The 24,197-nt window shown below is 43.1% G+C and overlaps 1 protein-coding gene across 4 annotated transcripts in view; it reads left to right on the plus strand.

The window, feature by feature from the left end:
* Positions 1 to 21,428, plus strand: part of TDRD7 (tudor domain containing 7) — a 49,152-nt gene extending 27,724 nt beyond the window's left edge. For all 4 annotated transcript variants that reach the window (XM_089488764.1, XM_089488761.1, XM_089488762.1 and 1 more), the window contains exons 6-17: positions 132 to 349; positions 1,883 to 2,448; positions 8,663 to 8,849; positions 9,645 to 9,756; positions 11,279 to 11,481; positions 11,594 to 11,728; positions 12,572 to 12,655; positions 13,679 to 13,813; positions 13,948 to 14,058; positions 16,071 to 16,552; positions 18,586 to 18,746; positions 21,103 to 21,428. In XM_089488764.1, the coding sequence (XP_089344890.1) occupies positions 132 to 349; positions 1,883 to 2,448; positions 8,663 to 8,849; positions 9,645 to 9,756; positions 11,279 to 11,481; positions 11,594 to 11,728; positions 12,572 to 12,655; positions 13,679 to 13,813; positions 13,948 to 14,058; positions 16,071 to 16,552; positions 18,586 to 18,746; positions 21,103 to 21,323 (2,615 nt within the window). In that variant the 3' untranslated portion in view covers positions 21,324 to 21,428. The remainder of the gene's footprint in view (positions 1 to 131; positions 350 to 1,882; positions 2,449 to 8,662; positions 8,850 to 9,644; positions 9,757 to 11,278; positions 11,482 to 11,593; positions 11,729 to 12,571; positions 12,656 to 13,678; positions 13,814 to 13,947; positions 14,059 to 16,070; positions 16,553 to 18,585; positions 18,747 to 21,102) is intronic.
* Positions 21,429 to 24,197: the final 2,769 nt, after the last annotated feature.

Genomic DNA, 24,197 nt, shown 5'->3' on the forward strand with positions numbered 1-24,197 from the left:
ATATTTATTATTTAGATACAAGGACAGGGTACCTGCAGGATGTGTCCAAGTTTTGAAATTTAGCAAGATATGTCAAATTTCCTTTAAAAAAGACAAATACTGCCTTCAAGAATGTGTGCTTAATTTTTCAGAAAATGTAAAAAAGACAAGGCCGTTAATGCAACCAATCCCTCTTCCTCCTCCAAACATCGATATAAATGACATTCAGAAAAGAATTAAAGAGATCATAAATCGTTTCAGCAATGGAATATTGCTGTCAAAAATACCGCACTTGTACAAAGAGATGTATGATGAAGACTTGAATGCAGCCTTGCTGCCACAGTTGGAATGCTGGCCTCACATTTGTGTGGTAGGTATCAAATTAATCAGAGTATTAATAATATTTTTAAAAACCTAAGTTTTTTTAAAACCATATTTTAGTTACATCTAATTTTTTACATTATAGTAGAAATCTTAGAAAAACTGGTTTACATAATAATTGGAATTAATGCAAACATGTATTAAATACTTCAATAGAAGTATAACTTCTAGATTGAAGGAGATAATAGTAATAGTATCACTCTATTCTGGGGATGAATTTAATGTATTAGTGTATATAGAGAAGCTGGAGAGTGTCCAGAGGTGAATGAACAAAATGGTGAAGGGTCTGGAAACCATGCTATATGAAGAGGAGACTTGGGGAGTTTGGTAGGTTTAGCCTGGAGAAGAGAAGGTTAAGAGGTGATACAATAGCCCTGTTTAAATACTTGAAGGGATGTCATATTGAGGATGGAGCAAGCTTGTTTGCGACACTTCCAGAGACTAGGACCAGAGCAATGGATGCAAATTATAGGAAGAGAGATTCCACCTAAACATTAGGAAAGACTTCTTGACAGTAAGAGCTGTTCGACAGGAGAAGACACTTCCTTAGAGAGTGGTGGAGTCTCCTCCTTCAGAGGTTTTGAAACAGGCTGGATGACCATCTGTGGAGTGGTTTGACTCTTGCTCCCAAACCCACACCTGGTTTCACCCAGGTAGTCTTTCTCAACACTAATTGATTGAGAGGCAGGACTTTTTAGCTGTTGTTATTATTAGACAATTGGAAGTCAAGAACTCTTGCTGGTCTATTGCAAAATCTACAAATGTAAGCTAAAATCTTGAGCTCCATTTTGTCCATTCCAGCTTTCAAATGAATCATAAGTATCAGGCATGAAAACTCATTTAACAGTTAAGTGAGTTTTCATAGAATTATTGTTTTGGGCTTTCTTTTAGGCCCAAAAATGACTGAGTCATAATGGGCACTACAGTCCTCAAGAAGTCATCCAGTATTTACTGTGATTATCCACTGAGCCCATGTGGATGATGATGATGATGATGATGATGATGATAGGATTTATTTATATGCCACCCATTCACTGGGAATGATCTTGTTTTGTAATTTTCACTATTTTTCATTGTGTTTCATACTCAATATTCTTACAAATAATTATTTCTTTAAATTTAAAAAAGTATGGCTGGTTACTGGCCATCTCATAAAATAATGCTGTTTTGTCCAGATGTATCAGCACAGTCTGCTTTCACAACAAGTCTGCCTTATCTTTTTGGACTTCTAAAATGCTTTATTAAATTGGGAAACATTGTTTTTCTAAACAAAAAACAAAACCCCAAAAAGAATGGGATAAATAAATATAAGTTTTCTACTATGAAGTGTGGCTGAGTGTAGGAATGAGTGAATTTGTGCAACTTGAAGTGGTGAGAAAGGTTATGATAAACTGGTTGATAGTAGGTGTTTTAGAACTAAATGAACTGATTCGAAAAGCTTCTGGAACCCATCACCAGTTTGTTTGACGTGCTTTGGTTCAGTTATTTGGCTGTTTTTATAACACCTCCTCTCTTCTCAAAGGCAGAAAAGGTATCTTCTGGTGGTTGCTCTGATGTAATTCTCTACCCTGCTGGCAAAGCATCTCATTCAGGAAGGGATGTTACCAGCCAAGAAGGAAGACCTCAGCTGCCATTATTAAGGCAGACTACAGAGACCAAAGCAACTGTACTCGATGGGGACTTAAAACAACAAGTTGCATCCATTTTGTTAAAATATCCCAATGGTCTTTGGGCCAGTGCTCTCCCAAAGACATATGAAAATATGTACAAAACAGCATTGCCTCAAGATCTTCTGAGCAACCTGGACTTGCTCTCGGATATATGTACAATAGACTACACATCCGGAAACCCAAATAAGGCCATCCTTTATGCAAAGTCAAAGCAGGAAGTCGATGAGAATCTTAATGTTACTGGCAAAATACCTGAAGATTTGCAGAGACCAGCTGAGCAGCAATCCACTGAGGTGCTTCAAGAATCCCAAGAAGAGTGTTCAGAGAATATAACAGTACCTCCTTTAATTATCCCAGAAGAGACCTCACCTTCTGTGTTGGTAGTGGAACTGAACTCTACAAATGAAGTTGTTGTCAGGTAAAATAATAACTACAGGATTGTAACCTTTCTGTAACAGTTAGAGTCAGTGGCATCATGCTTGGGGTGCAAGTCGCACCCCAGAAGAGGGGTGACACCTGACTGAGCAGCCCCTCCCATACCTCAGCAAAGGGCAGGGAGGGAGAGGAAGGCTACCCCTTCCTCCATGCCCGGCATGGCTTTACTCATGTGTAAAGCCACACCAGGCAGGTAAAGAGAGACCTTGGGCACTCCTTCCTCCTTCCTGGCGTGGCTTTACTCATATAAAGCCACGTCGGGCAGGGAGGTGATGGCATACCCTTTTGGCCCTGCCCCCAAAGCCCTGCCCCCTGTACCAGGTGACACTGTTTAAAATACTCCTTGTTTCAAATGTGTTTGTTTTTTCCTGCTGTAATTAACCCCACCTTCCCATTTTGATTGTCATAGAGAATGCTGGATTTGGTACAGCTTGGCCTGATCCATCCAGTAAGGTAATGATGTCCTTCAGTGATCTCAAGTATGCACACACTTGGTTAATATACACTGTAGGGTTATCAATTGCCACTTAAGTATCTTTGCTGTAGTTTTAAACATTGCTTATGAAGTCTCTCACATCCCATAGTACCATCACAACAGTTGTAATGTAATAAGTGCACAGAGGAATCTTTGATTCAGGGATTGAATAAGGCCAGTGAAGAGGTGGAATTGTGCTTCCATTAGACTAGCCTGAATTGCTGTGTTAGTGATCACTGAAAGAGGATTTATCTTACAGTCAAGAGATAGTGTTCACATTCAGAAGATCCTCCAAATCATAGTTTTGAACAGAAGTGCAAATCATGAAGCTTTCCCCATGTTGTTGGACTTCCAGTGCTAGCATTCCCTAATATTGGTGTTGTTTGCTAGGGCTTCTGAGACTTGTACTTTATTAATATGTAGAGCGCCAACTAATTCTGAACTCTGGTTTAGAAAACTGTGAAGAAGGATTTTTCCGTTATGCTCAAGGCCTTCTGTTCCACTACAAAATACTTAATTCTCTCTCCCTGCTGTTTGAATCAAAACAATTCAATTTGTTTTATTATGGTCCTCCACACCATTGTATGGTGCCAGACTTTCCTCTCCAGTATATTCAAATATCTTACAGAGTTTAGGAAAGACTGGAAATGCTGAAGCGCTCATAAAAATAAATCATTGCTAAAACCCTTTACAGTAGATCAAGTATTTGTCCTCATATTGTATTGTATTATGGCAGCTGTGGTTGAGAGGGTGAAAGTGGCTTGTCAAGGTCGTGAGCTCATGGCTTAAGTAAACTTTGAATGAGTTATGTCTGGTCTCATACTATTAGCCATAACATCTGCTCTTCAGTTATGAGTCTTAGTACCAGGTGTTCATTACTCCCTACGTATGGCAATATGCAAGTAGGGGCAGAGGACTGCTGGTTCTTCCCCCAAGCTCATTCAAGTTTTGTTCTTGCTGTATTGAACAGCAGAGTTGAATCAAGTGTTCATTCTTACTTTAATACAAGTGGAATATTGCATAATTAGGAAGTATTACACTTCTGGTACTAAAATGCCACAAAAACTGTGAGGATCCTCAGTACTCAAAAAGAACTTGTACTGCAGGTCATTGGTATCCACTGGGGTTTGGTTTCAGTACCTCTGTGGATACCAAAATCCATGGATATTCAAGTCCCATTACATACAGTGGCATAGTACAATGGTGTTCCTTATATAAAATGGCAAAATCAGAGTTTGACTCTTGGGATTTATATATTTTAAAAATATTTTCAAACTGTGGAGGCTTGAATCCGTAGATCAAAAAAATCAGTGGATATGAAGGGCTGACTGTAGCACCTTTGAACTAACTGATAGAAGGAAGCCAGTAGCATGAGCTTTCATAGAATTGAGCCTACTACCTCAGATCTGAAGAGTATGTCTACGAAAAATCATGCTACCAGCTTCTTTCTTTCATTTGTTCTCAAATGTGCTATAAGATCCCTTTGCAGACTGATTTTTCCCAACTAACATGGCTACATCTTTGCATCCTCTGAGGATCCTGCAATTCCACGAAGTATGCAAGTGAACAAAAACTGCTGTTCAGGTTTTGCTGCTTAAAGTGGCAAGTTTGGGAAACTGAGTGGCTGTGTGTGGTGCACACTGGGACATCAGTTCATGCGATTGCTGTAAACCTTTTCTCGCTGTCCCAAAGAATGATGTTATATGTGTGGATGTTATTCTTTAGACATCCATTTATATTGCCTCAGAGAAAGCCATACAGTTAAAAGAGGTACTACTTCAGTATACTTCAGCTACAGAGCTTGAACGTCTCTTGATAAAATCAAGGTGATTTGTTGTAGAAATATAATATTTTGTATAGCCTGTTGAAGGGTGTACTTTCTCCAACTTTTCAGAAAATTCTAACTGCAGTAATATTGCTTCAGATGCAAGCATTTTATGCTATTGCTTTTCTTCCACTTAAAATACATGTAAGCTTTATTCTTTGTTTACATGGGCTTTGTTTTCTTGGTATAATAGTCAAGGATAGTAATAATAATAATGTATTTATTTATATCCCGCCTCTTCCTTTTTGGGGATCGAGGCAGGTAACAACAGAGGTTAATACAATACAAAATATTACAACAACAATAATGATAAACCCAAATCCCCCCCAACCCATACTCTCTCTCCCGGAATAAAATTACAACAAGTTGTTGCCTTTTATCCCCCTTGATCAGAAAGGGGGCTGTCATAGCAAAATGGCTGCATGTAGCCATTCAGCAGTCACAAGTGAACTTTCAGTCTTTTCCTCTTACAGCAACAACCTGATGTCTTTCATTCCCACCAGCCCCAACACATGACTAGTACAATGGAATTACAGGGTTGTAGTCTGACACATCTGGGGGATACTAATTTGTCTACCTTTGTCGCTGCACAGGCCTTTGTTTTAGATCGTTCCTGGGCCATTCTCATCTTTTTCTCAGAGCAATATACCATTTGCTTCACACTTGAATCATCACTATGGTTTCACCAGCTGATGAACATCTAGTAAGCTCATTCTTAGTTCTTTAGGTACCAAGGGTGCTAGCCATGAAATTACCAAACCAGTCTCCCCCCTCAGTTTGATTCTGAGCATGGAACAGAGTCTCATTCTTCAGTTTGCTCTTTATCAGTAGTTGGTAGGGCTTAGTTTTCTTGGTATAATTCCCTATATACCAGATGAATGCATGTCACTTTCTTATATATCACATGAATGTGTGTCAAGCTGTTGTATTATTTTGTTATCGTAGACTGCTCATCTTTCAGAACTTGTAGTTTAAAGGTGGTGAAAGACCCAGACATACGATAAAATTGTGGGAACTTCTTGCATGTCAGTCTGATGCTAGTCTAGGACACCAGTTCTCAACCTGTGGGTCACGATCCCTTTGGGGGTCGAACGACCCTTTCATGGGGTTGCCTAAGACCAGGGGTAGGCAGCCTTTTTGAGCCGGGGGCCGGGTTGCTGTCCCTGAGACAACTGGGGGGCCGAAGGGGGGGGAGCTTCCACCCTCCGGGGGCGGGGCCGCGTGCCGGGGGTGGAGCTTCCACCCTCCGGGGGCGGGACCGCATGCTGGAGGCGGAGCTTCCACCCTCCGGGGCGGGACTGTGTGCCGGGGGTGGAGCTTCCACCCTCTGGGGGTGGGGCTGCGTGCCAGGGGCGGAGCTTCCACCCTCTGGGGGCAGGGCTTTCTCTGCTCCCTTTCCCAACCTCCCGCTGTCTGAGAGACAGCTAGAAGGGGGGGATTGGGAGAGGGGGTGACAGGCGCGCGCCTGCTCCTCCTGCCCTTCCGTGGACCCCAGCTGCCTCTCAGAGAAGCAGTAAGGGCCTGTGAGAGGCAGGAGCAACAGGCGCGCGGCCCCAGCTCCTGTCCTCGGGGCTTTGCCAGGCCTGAGGTGTCCTCCGAAAGACACCTCAGGGCTGCCAAAGCCCCGCGGGGAGGAGGAGGCGTGTGCCTGCCCTCTCCTCCTTCGCCCCTTCTTTCAGCCGAAAGGGCTCCAAGGGGCCCTTTCAGCCGAAGGGGAAGGCCGAAACCACTCTCACTGTTAAAGCAGATCTTTTAGCATTGAAAGCACTGAAAATACACAGAAATGCACTTTGGAAAGTCACACTGTCTCACTTTCAGAAAGAGTGCATGTCCCACAAACTGACATATCACCATCACTACCACTCTCCTTGTAAAAGCACACCTTTCAGCATTGAAAGCACTGAAAATACATAGAAATGCACTTTGGAAAGTCACACTGTCTCACCTTCAGAAAGACTGCATGTCCCACAAACTGACATATCACCATCACTACCACTCTCCTTGTAAAAGCACACCTTTCAGCATTGAAAGCACTGAAAATACATAGAAATCCACTTTGGAAAGTCACACTGTCTCACCTTCAGAAAGACTGCATGTCTTCATCTTCCTCCTCCCTCCCTCCCTCCTCCTCTTGCTCCTTCTCTCCTTCCTTCCTCCTTCTTCCTCCTCTTCTTCATCCTCCCTCCCTCCCTCCCTCCCTCCTCTTGCTCCTTCTCTCCTTCCTTCCTCCTCCTTCCTCCTCTTCTTCATCCTCCCTCCCTCCCTCCTCCTCTTGCTCCTTCCTTCCTTCCTCCTTCTTCCTCCTCTTCTTCATCCTCCCTCCCTCCTCCTCTTGCTCCTTCCCTCCTTCCTTCCTCCTTCTTCCTCCTCTTCTTCATCCTCCCTCCCTCCCTCCCTCCTCCTCCTGCTCCTTCCTTCCTTCCTCCTTCTTCTTCGTCTTCTTCATTCTCCCTCCCTCCCTCCCTCCTCCTCTTGCTCCTTCTCTCCTTCCTTCCTCCTCCTTCCTCCTCTTCTTCATCCTCCCTCCCTCCCTCCTCCTCTTGCTCCTTCCCTCCTTCTTCCTCCTCTTCTTCATCCTCCCTCCCTCCTCCTCTTGCTCCTTCCCTCCTTCCTTCCTCCTTCTTCCTCCTCTTCTCCATCCTCCCTCCCTCCCTCCTACTCCTGCTCCTTCCTTCCTTCCTCCTTCTTCCTCCTCTTCTTCATCCTCCCTCCCTCCCTCCCTCCTCCTCTTGCTCCTTCCTTCCTTCCTTCCTCCTTCTTCCTCCTCTTCTTCATCCTTCCTCTTCCCTTCCTCCCTCCTCCTCCTCCATTCCTCCTTCTTCCCCAGCGCTTGACCCCGCCCCCTGGGAGGCCAGAGGCCATCCCAGGGGGCGGGGGGGAAGGAACGCTCCGGCGGCCCCAGCGCTTGACCCCGCCCCCTGGGAGGCCAGAGGCCATCCCAGGGGGCGGGGGGAAGGAGTGCTCCGGTGGCCCCAGCGCTTGCCCCTGCTCCCTGGGGCGGCGGCAATCGGCGGCAGGGTCGGCCAGGGGCCGGTCCTACAGTGCTCGCGGGCCGCATCCGGCCCGCGGGCCGCAGGTTGCCAACCCATGCCTAAGACCATCCGAAAACAATGTGACCCTCTATTTCTCCATGTTTACATATGCAGAGCTGTGTATTTGTGTAAGAATGAGAAGGAGAAGGGGGATTTGGGCGGCAACAATTCACTTAATTTTGTACTCTCTGGCTTGGCTCTTTTCCTCTAAATGTTCTGTTCTGCACTTCTGTTGAAATCCCTGCTATGTTTATTTGATTTGCAGAGTGCAATAAGAATCTGTCCTGTGATTATTGTAAGTCATTCCATGTCATTGCAATATGGAGACAAAAACAATGGATTTCTTTGCATGTGTAGTGTACTTCTTCAAACCGTTATGAAAGCTATCATAATGCAGTATTAATAGACAAATTGGATATCATAAGGCTGATATCCAGATTGATGTACTGAGAATATATGTAAAATTCTGTCAAAATACATCTTGGAGTTAAAGAGTAAATGCTACAGTTATTGAGCTTGTTTGATTCAATATATTTTCTCTTCAGAAATTCTTGGATCACCAGCTTAGATGTAATACAAAACACAAGGCATTTGCAAACTCACTCATGTACCAAAAACACATATAAATTATCTGCCTCTTGTGCCATGTAAGCAATATTTCACAATCTTACTGTGCCTGTTTACAACCTCCTTGATTCCCTACCTGCATCTACATTTATCTGACATAGATCCTAATCCATTTATATTGTTTTTCTCCCTAAAGTAATGGATTAGATACTGGCTTGAGAATGGTAATACTTCTGCCCAATTCTTCCTTTTTTGTTGTCAATTTATGCTAATTTTCTGTCCACCTAAAATCCTATAGATATGTGGGCAAAGGCTATTCTGCTGCCCAGGAGTTAATGGAAGAAGAGATGAAGCGTTGGTACAGTCAGAACTCCTCCACTTCACAGATACAGTCACCTGAAGTTGGTCAGGTTGTTGCTGTGCCAGCAGAAGAAGATGCTTGGCTGCGGGCACAGATTGTTTCAATAGAAGGCAGTAGAATAAAGGCAAGTAAAATTGATTTCTGTTAATCCAATGTTCTGATGGATTTTATTCTTTTATTTTATTATTTGATCAGGTTTATTATTTTGGAAGTGGAAAAGTGGGATAAAATTGCTAAATGAAATGGAGAATGGTGGTCTAAGAGACTGAATTCAGTCATAGAAAACAGAAGTGCAGTTTCTGAGTTGAAGCAAGTGGAGGATCTAGCAATAGCAATAGGAAGTACATTTCTATACCACTTATCAGTGCACTTAAGCACTCCTAAGCAGTTTACAAAGTGTAAGCTAATTGTCTCAACAAACTGGATACTCATTTTAGCGACCTTGGAAGGATACAAGCCTGAGTCGAGCTTAAGCCCCCTTGGGTGGGACTGAACTCACACCCTTATGGTTTGTGAGTTAGTGGCTGCAGTACAGGCATTTAACCACTGCACCACCAGGGTTCATAAGTACAAAACTAAAACCCGTTGTGTTTGCCCTTTTCACTCTGTGAATGGCTGATTGTTGAAGGAAACAAAGTGAGCCTGAAAAACCAGCTAGTTACAGCAAACTATGGTTTAAGCAGCATTCTGCAACATGTCTTGCAATTATGCTGGGGTAGAAGTCCTATTATGCCCAGCGAAGACATCCTGTATTGGTTGGGGTCGTTGTCACAGCTAATGTCCAACTTGTCTTGAAGATATCAGATGCTATAAAGTGAAAAGGAATCATATATGTTAACATCAATATTAAGACCATTGGATAAGAACTAACTGTAATTTTTCTGTTTTTTGTTCTGTTTTGTTTTTGTTATGCTATCAGGTATGCTACGTTGACTATGGTTTTAACGAAATCATAGAAAATACTAGAGTGTACAAGCTTGCCAAGCATTTCTGTTCACTAGCATTCCAGGCTTCAAAGTGTAGATTAGCAGGTAAGAGATGCATCTTTTTATCACCAACAGGTGCAAACACTATATAGCATCAGAGTAGGAGGGGGAGGAAAGGTTGTGTCTTATTCTAAGGGCTGCAAGGTGAGATTTTTCAATACCCTGTCGAGCAATGCTTTGCAATTTCTTCTTTTTTAGTAATAGGTTATTTGTGTGACAGGCTCCTTGTTTTGTAAAAAAAAATAGTCTCACCTAGAAACCGTAACATCTTTTTCAGTGTCGAATATTAAAAAGTACAGAAATTTTCAAACAGACAAGATAGAAAACAACAGTATGTTTTCCATTTTGCACAAGAGCCACAGAAAATTAATAGAACCACAGTCATAGATCCACAGTCATTAGCTGATGGAGTTTGAATATATTCTTGGTGTTTTAAGAGAGATTGTTTTATCTGTCAGGCACTGTGTGGGTCTATGTTATTGAAACAGGAGAGATGTTATGTACATGCATAGTTTGGATGCTGGGGTATGATGGTGTGAAGCAACATTTGTGAATCTACTCTCAGATGAACTAGCTCTGAAGTAACTTATTTAGAACAACCATTTATGGATGGTTGCTTCAGTTAGTCAAAGTTGGTGGGTTCAGGCTTGTGCCTCCCCCTCCCCAAAACAAACCCCATATGTAGCACAAAACTGCCATTCTTTAAAACCTGTAGCTAACTTTTTATTGAATGTTTAGCACTGGGGTGCCATTGTTGGGGGTGGGGGGGTTGTATGCAGTCCATAGGTCACACTTCGTTCCCTGCCTCACTTAAAAGGATACTGAAGCTCAAGTTGAACCACTGGACATCTTATCTGGTTTCTGTGGCATAGACATTTCTCTTGCTTACATAAGCATAGCTTCACAGTAATAAGGGTTCTGAGCTTCCTTAATGTTTGTTCCTCTGACTTAAGTGGAGAGATGGCAATAATAGTGCACACTAAATAGTGTATGTTGTGTGCCTTCAAGTCATTTCTGACTTATGGCGATCCGAAGGCAAACCTTTCATGGGATTTTCTTGGCAAGATTTATTCAGAGGAAGTTTGTCATTGCCTTCCCCTGAGGCTGAGAGCATGTGACTTGCCCAAGGTCACCCAATGGGTTTCATGATTGAGCTGGGAATTGAACCCTCCAACACTCAAATCACTATGCCATGCTGGCTCTGTACTCAAAAGCAGTGGTCAGTGGACTAGTGCCAGTCCACTAGTTGCCAATCCTTTGAGAGTATCCAGAAAAGGAAGAAACAGTTGTAGCCCTTAAGCACAAATATACTATTGATCCCTGGCACATTGGGGGGCGGGCGGAAATAACTGCTGGTCCTCTGCATCAGACAACTTAAGAAGCACTGTGTTGCATGACCAAAATGATTGTAGAGAGTTTTTGGATTGGCAAAATAGTGAAACTTTCCCAGTCCTTCTTTGATTTGGCATTAAGCATTAGTGACTCAAGTAGACAAATGTGATGCAAGAAGCTCCATTTTGGTGATGTTAGTGCTAGCTATCCACTTTGCTTGACTGCCTTTCTATAGGGTTAGAAGCCTTCTGTGATGATGTAGTTTTGGTGAAGATGGTGGAGTCTCAAACCTGTGGAAAGATATTTGCTGTAGAAATACTGGAGAAGAGTGACATTCCCCTTGTCATCCTATATGACACTTCTGGAGAGGACGACATTAATATTAATGCTGTTTGCTTGAAGGCACTTTGTGACAAATCTCTTGAGCTTCAACTTCAGGTACTATTTCCATCTTCCTGTATCACACTTAATGTGCAATCATTAAGATGAGTCAAGTGTATTTAAGTTGCAGAGATTTTTAACATCCAAGATATTTGCTTTATTTCAATAGGTAGCTGCTCTCTATACAAATGTCCGAGTAACCAATGTTTGTTCAGATGGAACTCTATATTGCCAGGTGCCATCAAAAGGCCTGACTAAGCTCTCTGAAGTTATGCAGAAATTGGAAAATTATTTTAACCATAAGGTGAGCATGCTTTTAATATTGTCTTGTAATTTCACAAGATTCAGAGACTCTCAGAGCTATTAGGCTAACAACCCAAACAAGGAGTTTCAAGGTTGTTCATGATTTACTCTTGCTGATAAGTGTAAAACAGCTATAGGTCATTGCCTTTATGAAAGTGTGAACTTCACTTACATCTGCTGTTGCAAACATTGGCTGTGGAATGCCTGCAGTATCAAAGTCTAGAACCTTGCACTGAAGTTAATCCATAGTTTTTGCCACACAAAGAAATTTTCACATAGGAAGAAATACAGTACCATACTGAATTTCTAACATCCTTCTTTGTGTTATGCCATAAATGAAACTTTATTATCTATACAGGTGAGTCATCCTTATTCAAAATTCTAAAATCCAAAACATTCCAAATCCATAACTTAGTTGAGCACTGACATGACAGGGTAGCAGCAGAGGCAGGGAGGTTGATGGGTGTGACCGAGTTTGCAGCCAGAGTTTGTACAAATGGTGGCCAGAGCGTGGATCTCATTCAGCCAACTCGGACAGTGACAGGGCTGCTCTATCTTCCCCTCATTCCCTGAAACTTCATCCAGCCACCGGGTGACTGAAGTTTCATGGAGGTTCTGAGTTGTTAATGGTTCAGATGGAAATACAAGAATTACTCACCAGTATATGGGTGTGCTTGGTGGTATGTGTGAGAAGAAACATAGAAAGTTTTTTTAAAAATGCAGGTAAGATTAAGTGTGGTTCACCTAGCAGCTTGCTGTCTAGGGCTGTCTAGCCTATAGGAAGCTCCTTATCCCACATCATCTGGTTGTGAGTACTTAATTACATTTCATCTCTTTGTTCCAGAATGCAGCGGACTATTCAGTGTCATTACCTTACTGCGGCATGATTTGTTTGCTTAATTGTAAAGGAAAATGGGCACGTGTGCAGGTAGGAAGTATGCATCATTTAAAAATGTATCACAGAAAGGATTCTAAGCACCAATTTTTCCTTGCACATTTTGTAAAACCCTGTTTAGATATTCAAAACAGTATTAAATCACCACAGAAGAGAGTGTGCTAAGCCTCCCTCGTACATCATAACATTGTTCACATGAAAGAAAAGCACTTTCTTACCATTCAAAACAGAATATTGGGATTAGTCTGTGTGAAGACCCTCCATGCACAGAAGAGGCTCTCTTCAGAAAGTGATGATGGAGGGGAGCAGAGCTAGCATCCCCTTATCCTTGTACATTCCTAAAACATACTCTTGACCTCCTGAATAGAACTTAAATAACCTCTTTACCCATATATTAAATGCTGGAATAAAATGTGTTTTCCTTCTGTGTTGTAACCGTTTAGTAGGTCACAGCCTAACACCTCACACCGGCTAACATTAAAACCACAGTTTTACCTCTGTATTTTTCTGATCCAGTTTTTGGTGGAGCAAAATGTGGCAGCTAATCTGCTGTCTGGTACCTGGTGTCACACTCACAATCACATTACTGTGATGCTGGAAAACCTGCACTGGTTGACAGTTACTTTGTGGGCTGGGTTTAACTTTTAAAGCTTGAGACATGGCTGTCTAAATGATAGCCTTTTCTCTTGTAAACCTGTCCACATGTTAAGATCTTGAAGAAAAGCTCCTTTGCAGAATACGACCAACATCACCACACAGGAGTGCTTGATGGGCACATTGTAGAAGCTTTGTCAATTCCTTCTCACTGTTTTTAGGAAAGATGTGATACATCTTCGTAAACAGGCCTTTAAAATGCTTTTGAAGTTCACTGATCGTTAATTATAATGGCTTTATTATTTCTACTGGTGTTGTAATGTGTCTTTAGTGATGTTATTAGCCACCTTGATCACTATTATTTTTAGTGGAAAGGTGGGATGAAAAGCCAACAAAGCAAAAAAAAAAAAAAAACCACCTTTCTTTTTTGTGTATTCATTGTGCTTCATTCCATGTGTACAGATAACAAGTGTTCATAGTACCCGGGCTCTTGATGTACAGTTTATGGACACTGGAACAGTAGCATCTGTAAAAGTGGTGGAGCTAAGAGAGATTCCCTCAGCATTTCTTCGTGAAATCATTGCAACCCCACCTCAGGTATGAAGATCTTTACTCACTTACTGTTATTCCAGATTGTTTTAAGAGGTTTACATTTCTTCTTACTGCTGTCATGTGTATTTCAATACAACTTGAACATCAATCTAATTTTGTTGTATGATTATTCGTTTTAGGCAATAAAATGCTGCTTGGCTGACCTTCCTCTTAATATTAGCATGTGGACACCGGATGCTGTACTTTGGCTGAGAGATACGGTATTAAACTGTCCTGACTGCAGCATAAAGGTAAAACTGTGCAAGTTGATTGATTAACATTCCAAGCAAGGTGCTGCTGAAACACTGCTTGCATGTTAAAGCTGAATTAGGTTTTGCCACCTTCTGTCAGTTGTGCTTCACTGGAAGAAGTAATGTTACAGTCATAATTCCAAGAACTCTTCTTGGTGAATTTACAGGTTTACAAGATAAAACTAGGAAAGTAAAAAATTAAAAATAAAGCATACCATAGGTTATTCATACTTCAGAAAGCCTGGCATGAAGAGATATACCATTACTAACTGTTGGAATACTTATATTGAGGTGCCCATCAGATCTCCAAAGCCAGACAATTTCACAATATGGAGACCACAGTACCCTTTAACCCACCATAAGACTGGTCTCCACTAAATGATACATCATAAAATACCTTAGGCGCATTACATACGCGCACAAAGTACATCCCCAGGACCTACTAGGGTTAGGAAGGAGCGTCACTTCCTGACACCCCTAACCCTAGTATGGACTGGGTCCATACAAAATGGTGGCGCCCGTTCCACTCAGGGGCCGCCATTGCTACGTCACAACCTAGCCGGCTCCAAACGGGGTGGTGCGGAAGGGACGTACTGGGGCCACACAAGGGCTCCTGGGGCGCCCTTTCCGCAGCCCCGGAAGGAGCTCCGTTTCGGAGCTCCTTCCACCTTTGCGTCGCTGGGTGCAGCCTTTACATGGCTGCGCCAGCAACACAGAGCAGAAAGGGGCCAAGCGGCCCCTTTCTCCTCCCCGCCGCCCTCGGGTGTCCTTGGGGCTTGAAGCCCCAAGGACACCCCTTTCCAGGCTGTGGGGAAGCTGCCTTTTGCCGCTTCCCTGCAGTTTGGAAAGCGGCGGATCAGGGCCTCAGAGGCTGCCGTTGTGGCAGCTGACGCCCCGATCCGGCAGGGAAAGGGGCCAGTTACAGGCCGCCCCAAACGGGTGTTCTGTAACGCGCCTAAGTAAAGCGGACTGGGCTGTAATAGGATATCATACAGAAGTGGAGGTGATCTGTCTCATGGTCTAGTGCCAAACTGTTCAGGATCGTATAAATCAACAAAACCATAGCCAAAGCAGCATTGCTGAATCATAGGAGGTGCAATGGCAAGAAAGGTTGTGGGCAAGAAAGGCATAAATCTAACTGTCTCAAGTACCCGTTGAATCAATGGGTGACCTTATGGAAGTTTTGATTTACACAATTCCCATTGATTCAACTGGTGTGCTCTATCTGGCACATTTCGATGTAGGTCTATGTTTATACACTATCTGCCCTTGTTCAGATTGGCTTTACAAGTTAAGCCCTGGTGACGCAGTGGTTGAATGCCTGTACTGCAGCCACTCAAAACAATAAGGTTGTGAATTCAATACCAGCAAAAGGGCTCAAGCTTGACTCAGGCTTGCATCCTTCCCAGGTCGCTAAAATGAGTACCCAGATTGTTGGGGGCAATTAGCTTACAGTTGTAAACCGCTTAAACACTTAATTTTGTATTAAGTGGTATATAAATGAAGCTTTTTGTTTAATACGGGTTGACTCTCCCTTATCTGAAATGCTTGGGACTAGAGATGTTTTGGAGGTTTGTTTTTTTTTCGGGGGGGGGGGGGTGGAACACTTGTATTTGCATATCCGAATATAAAGATATCTTGGAGGTTGATGCAAGTGTAAACATAAAATTTCTTTATATTTCATATACACCTTATTCACAGCTTGAAAGTAATTTTATACAATATTTTAAACAATTTTGTGTAGAAAATAAAGTTTGTATACATTGAACCATAAGAAAGCAAAGCAAAGAAAGCAACTAACTCAGCCACCTATGAAACAAGTGTTGGTTTTTGGAATATTTTGGATTTTTACATTCTGGATAAAGGAGACGCTATCTGTATACTGTTAAGTGGTATTCTTTACTGATGACTGACTCAGGGAGCATACTGTATACTTTCTCTTCAGCGAATGACTTGCTTTCTTTAAAAAAATGATACATTTTATATTCTCTCCTCTACCTATCCCCCCCAAGGTTGTTAAACTGGATGATAGGATTGCACACATTTATTTATTTACACCGATGAGCTTCCCAGATCCGGACCGCAGTATAAACAGGCAAATCACGAATGCAGACTTGTGGAAGCATCAGAAGGATGTCTTCTTGAGCGTGAAACCAAGTAGCTTCTCAGGAATGGGGGATGCAGACTTAACAGAGCTGGCAAGCATGGGGGTCAAGAGCGGTTTCACAGATTCAGTTCCACGTCCTCCAGAAACCAGCAGCATTGGAACAGCCTTGAATATGCCACCACCCTTGCCATTGGCCCAGCCCCAGGAGCATATGGATGTTTTTGTCTCACTGGCCTGCCATCCAGGTTACTTTGTCCTGCAACCCTGGCATGAGATGCACAATTTAGAAGTACTAGTGGAAGAAATGCTTCTGTACTATAGTGCATTAGATGAGGGACCAAATGCTGTTGAAAAAAACAAACTCTATGCTGCTAAAGTGAAAAACAAGTAAGTAACATTCATAAATGCCATGCTCTGTACTGGGTTTGAGTGGGGGGTGAGGAATGCTTCTGTGCTTCTGCTCCAGACAGTGTTAGTTGCCCTTGAGTCCCGATAAAGCTGAGGCACATCTAACTTACCCTGGATCCTATCATGGGGATGTTGGGATCTTTGTTCCAGCATTGATTAGCTGGATTTTTGTAGTAAGCCTTATGTGTGCCATTAGTGCTTGACATCTGGTATCTGTATCTGGGCACGGAGCTTCACACTTTGAGTGTTAAATATCAGTTTACTGCAACTGAATGTTTTGATACTGTCTTTCATTCTAATTTGTCTTGCCTCTATATCCCTTTCCTGCCCCCCCCCCCCCGACTCTATATGCTGTCTTTTCTTGGGATCTCAAATATTGTTGTTGTTTTTTAAAATAAAAAGTTAACTATGCACAAATACTCGTGTATCTTCACACCAATAATTTTGAATACATTAAAGGAACATCTGTAGTGGGGAAAGTGAGAAAGATAGAGCTTTCTTCCTATGCATTTATTTGCAGAAGGGGGAGGGAGTGGATCGAGTGACCTAATGCCATAGTTAGAAAGTCAATACAGGAATTTTTGGGTAAATGCTTATTTGACAAGCATGTTCTAAGAGGGATGAGCAGTTGTTAGAGAACTGAACATTGGCAAGCACCATAACAACTGTTATTTAACAACCAGCAGTAATCAAAACTGGTCCTATTACTAATATGAAGTAGTGGTTTAAGCATTGGACTACAACTCTCAAGATCAGGATTGAATTCCCCACTTGGATGTGGAAACCCACTGGGTGACCTTGGGTGAATCACAAGGGGCTTTCGGCCCCAGAAAACCCTATGATAGTAACTTGGAAATGATTTAACTTGTGGCAGTAACTTGGAAATGATTTAAAGGCATACAGCAACAATTACCAGGTACTTGGGCTAGTATAATAGATGGACTACAGTGGTACTGATGACGGCAGGATAAAAATACCTCAGCACAGTAGCTGTGAAAAAGCTAGAGCATTGGAGAAAGAGGTTGCTTAGAGCAGGGGTCAGCAACCTCCGGCCCATGGGCCGGATGTGGCCCGCTGAGGCCTTTCGGCCGGCCCCTGCGCACTCCTGCCGCCGCCGATTGCAGCTTTTCGCCGCTCTGGGCGCCACCATTTTGTTTGTCAAAATGGTAGCGAAGTCTCGTACGACCTTTCCTGCAGTCGCACGAGACTTTGCTGCCATTTTAAGAAACAACATGGCAGTGGCCTCTAGGAGGCCCGTTGCGGTTGCCAGGGCCCTGCTACAGGGCTCCGACGGCGGCAGCGGGCCTCTGGAAGGCCCGTTGCGGTGGCCAGGGCCCTGCAAAAGGGCTCCAGCGGCGGCAGCGGGCCTCTGGGAGGCCTGTTGCGGTGGCCGGGGCCCTGCCACAGGACTCTGGCGGCGGCGGGCCTCTGGGAGGCCTGTTGCGGTGGCCAGGGCCCTGCCACAGGGCTACGGTGGTGGCGGCGGCCCTCTAGGACTTTTTTGCCAGCCTCTGATGGGGCCTGTGCTGGTGGCCCCCGCTGGCTTTTTTGCCAGAGGAGGCCTCCAGCACTGGCAGCCCCCACCAGCTTTTTTGCCATCCTCTGACGGGGCCTGGGGCCCCGTCAGGGGCCACCAAAGAGGGGGAGGCCTCCAGCGCTGGCAGCCCCCGCCGGCTTTTTTGCAGGCCTCTGACGGGCCCTGGGGCCCTGGCAAGGGCCAGCAAAGAGGGGGAGACCTCCAGCGCTGGCCCCGCCCCCGGCATGCGGCCCCACCCCTGGATGGTGGAAGCTCCACCTCCCGACTTCGACCCCCTCAGTTGTCTGAGGGACAGCAACCCGGCCCCTGGCTCAAAAAGGTTGCCTACCCCTGGCTTAGAGTATCAAATTTTTATCTGTCTTCCTTGACCACGGTTACATCACTCTGGAAAAAGTGGATCAATAGGATTCCACCCTTAAGCTTAAACATACTGTGGTTGTACACTTGTCATTTGTATTCTTCCTCTCTTTCTTAGATGGCATAGAGTGCTAATAAAAGGAATGTTGGCAAATGGACTGGTGTCAGTATATGAACTGGATTATGGTAAACATGAGCTTGTCAGCATCCAGAATGTAAGACCTCTGCTAAACATGTTCAGAAAACTGCCCTTTCAGGCCATAACAGCCCAGCTTGCAGGTAGGTGCTACAGGAACGTGGAGGTAATAACAAACAAATATAATTGAAACATACAATTAAACATGCTTGGTTCAGTGAACCTAAAGAATTCACCCTCTGAATTCACTATCTCCACCAAATGTGAAGTATTATAAATAATGTTTGAACACTCAAAATGATTTTTTCCTCCTCGCTGAAGTTGTATCTCAGTAGGCCATGAAGAATTCATTGTTACCTCTTCCTCTTTAGTGCCTTGTAGCTGATTCAGCTAGCCCCTTTTACTACTATGAGTTTATTGTTTGGGAAAGAAACCATTGTAATTATGCTCATTAACATACTCCCCAAATCTTTATGTAGTACCTAAATTGCATGTAATTTTGTGTAATATTGCAATCTAATTATTATTATTATTATTATTATTTACATGCTGCCCAATCACTGAGAATCCAGGCGGCTTACAGCAATGAGGATAATACAAAGCAATAACAATAAAAATGAAGGAATCTCTCTAACTACTGATCTCTAACAGGAAATTGAATGCTAGGTGGCATAGAACCTGCCACCAGAGGATTTACGTTATGTAATAATTAGGGAAGATGCTTCTTCGGATTATATTCTCACATATGAGCCTGCCTAAGCTTTGAGATTGTCAGAAGAGGCCCATCTCTTAGTATTGCCATCCTCAGAGAGGATCTAAGACCTCTTCAGTGGCAACTTCCAGGTTGTAGAAGTTCCTTTAAAGGGGAGAAGTCAAAGCTAGCCCCCTCCCTGTTGTCTTTCTATTGGCAGTAATTGTTGCATTTTTAAAAAGTTTTTGGGGTTAAGAGTGTGTGCTGCATCTTATTTATTTTTATCATCATTTAAAGCATTTTATAACAAGGTGGATTATAAAATTTAAAATAATTGAAATACACAAAAATGCAGATACTTAAACGGATGATATGAGCAGCTGAAACAAAATCATATTTATCAGAAAGTAGATGTTTTAAATGGTTTTTGTTAGTAGTTGAGCTTCCCTGGATATCTACTGCTGAGATAACATTTGACAAGCAACTAACCAAATTATTTCAACCATTTAGGGCATTGTATGGCCCAGTCCAGATGGGCTGAAAAGGATGCCCTCATCATGTGTGAGGGCTTCTAGACACCCCTCACATGTGACAAGGGCGTCAAAATGGCGGTGCCCTGTACAGATGGGCACCGCCATTATGACATGCCAGACGCATAGCATCTGCACACCACGGAGCCATTACAACGTCATGAGTGCGCCATTGGCGCACTACAACGTCGTAATGGTGCAAGAACCCGCTTTTCACGGGTTCTTTTTGTTTTGCGGGGAAGCCCCACAGTCTAGAGGCGGTGGCTTCTCCGCGGACCAAAACCAGGTGCCAGCAGGCCACTCTTTTTTGTGCGGTCTGTACCCCGCCTACATGTCCTTGTTGCTTCCAAACAGCACAAATGGTCTCCAAATAATCTCCCATGTACTAAAGCTCTTCCTAGACCATGTCAGCATACTTGTGTGTATACAGAGTTGGGAACAAAGGGCAGAACATTGCCCACTATTTTATCTTCAGATCCTAGTCTCAGATTCTTGCTGCAACATTCAGCTTATCTATAGGGATTTCTTTTTTAAAAAAATCATGTAAACTTTCCCATGCAAACCCTTAAGAAAAAAATCTTCTGTTTGATATGGTAAAATCCAGGACACATTACCACATGATTTGCTCTTAGGCCCAGCATAAACAAAGCTGAAACAGGAGATATAGGTTGCTATAAGGTGAAAATACTTATTTCTTTACTGGTCTATTGCAGTAATCAAATTACAGTTGGCCCCCCATTTTCATGGGGAATCCATTCTGGACCCCTGCAAAAACAGGGGCTGGTGCATATTTAAGCCCCATAGGCTTGAATGGGATGCATGTCTGTGTGCGCGCTTGGCCCACACCCCATTGAAAGATCTGCGAGTTAAGAGGAGCAACTGTACATCCATAGCCAGTGAAGTGCTTGTTTTAATTGCCATGTGGGAGTGATCTGAACACTAAATGCAGACACCTGAAGAGGGTGGATATTATGGCATGTCAAGACTTCAAGGGCTAGGTTCTTGCATTCTCTATTTCATTCATTCTTGTAAGGTTCTCAATACATTTCTTGATTTTCCTTGAGAACTGAGACTTACAAGAATATGTAAAATGATAAAGTACTTTTATATGTAGGAGAGGCCCAGATCTTCAGGGAGAGAGATCTGCCTGCACAGCCATAGTTGACCACATAGAGTGAAGTTGCTGGGCTTTAAAATTCTTTGCTGGTTCAGTGATACCTAGAGGCTCCTAACATCTTATGGTTGTGCTGAACCTGGTTCTGTACTCTTTTTCCCTAGGAGTAGAGTGTCAGCAGTGGTCAGAGGAGGCATCAATAGTTTTCCGAAATCACGTTGAGAAGAAACCTCTGGTGGCACAGGTGCAAGCAGTTATTGATGCAACTAATCCATGGGACCGAAAAGCTGTTGTCTATTTAGTCGACACATCACTACCTGACACAGATATATGGATTCATGATATTATGACTCAGTATTGTATGGAGATTTCAAAGGCAAATTAATCAGTTTTTCAAATTTCCACAAGTTCAGCAATAAGATGATAAATGGTAATATAGCTGTGACTAAAATCCTGGTTTACTTCTGATTTTGCACTGTTTAATACTAGAATGTTGTGTATAAAAATAAATATTTCTGTTAACTTACTTTAGAACATTCTTTCTTCCTCAGATTACAAGTTGCCTAAAGGTTATGTTCACGGCATGCTGATTAGATGTAGCTCTCAGAACTTTATCTAGATCCTGATGGTCCTACTGTGTAATTATATTTCCCACTAAAAGCCCAAAGGAATAGTGCTGAAAGGAACCTTGAAAAGCCTGTCAAGAGTAGATAACACTGATCAGTTATATGAGCCAGTAGTACTGTTCTTTATAAGCTGTGTTTGTAACATTGATATCCTACCTGGGTACATGAGACTAGAACAGCATCTACACTACAGAAATAATGTAGTTTGACATCGCTTTAACTGTCTTGACTCAATGCCATGGAATTCTGGGATTTGTAGTTTTGCGAGATATTAAGCCTTCTCTATGGCTTCTCTGGTGCCAAAACAGACTACAGATCCCAGGATTCCATAGCATTGAGCCATGGCAATGTCAGATAGCATTATTTCTGCAGTACAGATGCAGCCTGAGACTGTGGACACCATGCAGCTTGATGGCACCAGGGTATTTGGGTCTTTTTAAATGGAGCTGATCACTCTTGGTCCTGATTGTGGAATTATCCACTGGGTCAGAGATGACCATAACATGCATTGATTACAGTGACACCATGGTACTTCCCTTTTCACCCAGTTTCCTATTCTGCTTCCTCCTCCAATGTGTGAAACTGATTCACTGAGTTGTTAAACAAGGGAAGAAACAAAGGCTGGTTACACACCAGCACTTGGGACGTCCGCAGGACGTCCCATTTTAAAAAAGGGGCGTCTCTTCTAGACGCCCCTGGGTCTAATACAGACTCTGTCCGTACAATATGGCGCCGGCCGTTGCACACGGCCGGCGCCATCTTTACGTATCAGACGCATAGCGTCCAAACGTGTCGTGGCGCCTATGACGTCGTGAATGCACCAGCGGCGCCTCGCGACGTCATAGAGGCGCCGCAAGAAGGAGCTCCATTTTTGCTCCGCACGGGAGCCGCACGTTGTGGCTGCTACGGCTCCCACACGGAGCAAGCGGCGGCGGCGGCAGACCGCCTCAAAGCGGCGGTCTATAACCCGCCAAAGTCAAGGAATTCGGTTTGAATTATATCTTGATCCCAAACTACTGAAATTGCATCTTTCTCAATTGCTATAAAAGAGCCACATATATATTGCTCGCTACTATACCTTGCTGAATCCTGATAAGTCATCTAACTCATATAAATTGGAAGGACTGCATGGCTACCTTTGAGGTGCCTGATGTGTATATGCTTTATTGGGTAATTAACGTAATTAGGTTATTAGGTAATGACATAGAGCACTTTGAATCAACTGTGGGGTAGGAGTAGAGCTCCAAATAGGGTGAGAGATAAATTTGTCTTTATGGCTTCTTTAAGGTTGGGAAAATGTGCAGGTCCCCTGTAGTAGCATTGGGCTTTGAAAATATTCAGCCATTTTGTAATAAAGGTGCTAGTTTAGTTGACTGCAACAAATGCTACAGTTTCTGAGACTGCACCAATATAGAAGAGCATTTGTAGGATTGTCACCCTACTCTTGTAAGCTGACCACCACTCAAGTGGGCAGACATGAAATGGCTGAAGCTTTTACCATCACCATTGGGAGGGAACATTTGGGAGGCATGAGGCAGAGCCAAAAGTGACAGTGGGGCCGGCTGGTATAATTCCTGCCAATCTGGTACCAATTTTTCCATGAAGCGCACAGAGCCAGTGTGGCATAGTGGTTTGAGTTTTGAACTACAACTCTGAAGACCAGGGTTCAATTTCCTACTGCTTTCAGTGTGCATAGCAGGGGGTTAGACTGGATGGCCCTCATGGTTTCTTCCAACTCTATGACTCTATGATTCTAAGTCGCATGCTCTCAACCTCAAGGGAAGGCAAAAGCAATCTTAATAAATCTTGCCAAGAAAACCCCATGTTCACCATAAATCAGAAATGACTTGAAGGCACACAACAGGCAGAAAACACAACTCAATCCTATGCACGCCAATCCTGGTATAAATCCTAACACAACAGATTCCTAGGCTGCAAAGCAATTCAGATCCATGCCACAGTTTCCTGGCCTGGTAAATAAGCCCCTATTTACAGTATTTTTGTAATCAATGTGGTGAACTATCTTTGTTGTGAATATTTTTTGTCACCCTTCAGTCATATTGCCAGGTTAGTTTACAAAACAAACAAACCTGATTAAAATCATTGTGGAAAATTAACCAAAAGCCCCACAATTATAAATACAGCATAAAACAAAGCAACTTGAAAGATTTTTAGAAGGAAATGCCTCTTTCCTGAGATAGTGGTGGCCCAGGAGCATATTGGTACCTGTTACTTTTAGGCACAACAGAGAGTGACAGCTTTGACCTTTAGAGTCTAGAAATGTGTTTGTTTTGCTTTCCCACATGGATCTTGCAGTTTGCTTGCACACTCTGGTAAGAATCTTCTTTTAAGTGCCAAGCTCATATGAAACTAGAATAAGATAAAATGATATTATACCAGCCACTCATATTTTGCCTGTGGAGATTCCCTGGCTTCAGAGCCACATTTCTCCAAGACTTGGTTCCAAGCAGCAGGTGAGCAATAAATGCTCTCCAACTTTGTTTATATATTTTTAAACTGGACGCTTTGATAGCTTTCCACTGGGAACACTGCAGCTTTTCATACCCAAATATAATGCTCAGCAGATTTACAGAACTTGTATTATGTAAACTATTAAAAAAATCAAAATAGGA

Source organism: Sceloporus occidentalis, unplaced genomic scaffold, assembly GCF_023333645.1.
Source record: "Sceloporus occidentalis isolate IW3139 unplaced genomic scaffold, rSceOcc1.0.p SCAF_1, whole genome shotgun sequence".
NCBI lineage: Eukaryota > Metazoa > Chordata > Lepidosauria > Squamata > Phrynosomatidae > Sceloporus > Sceloporus occidentalis.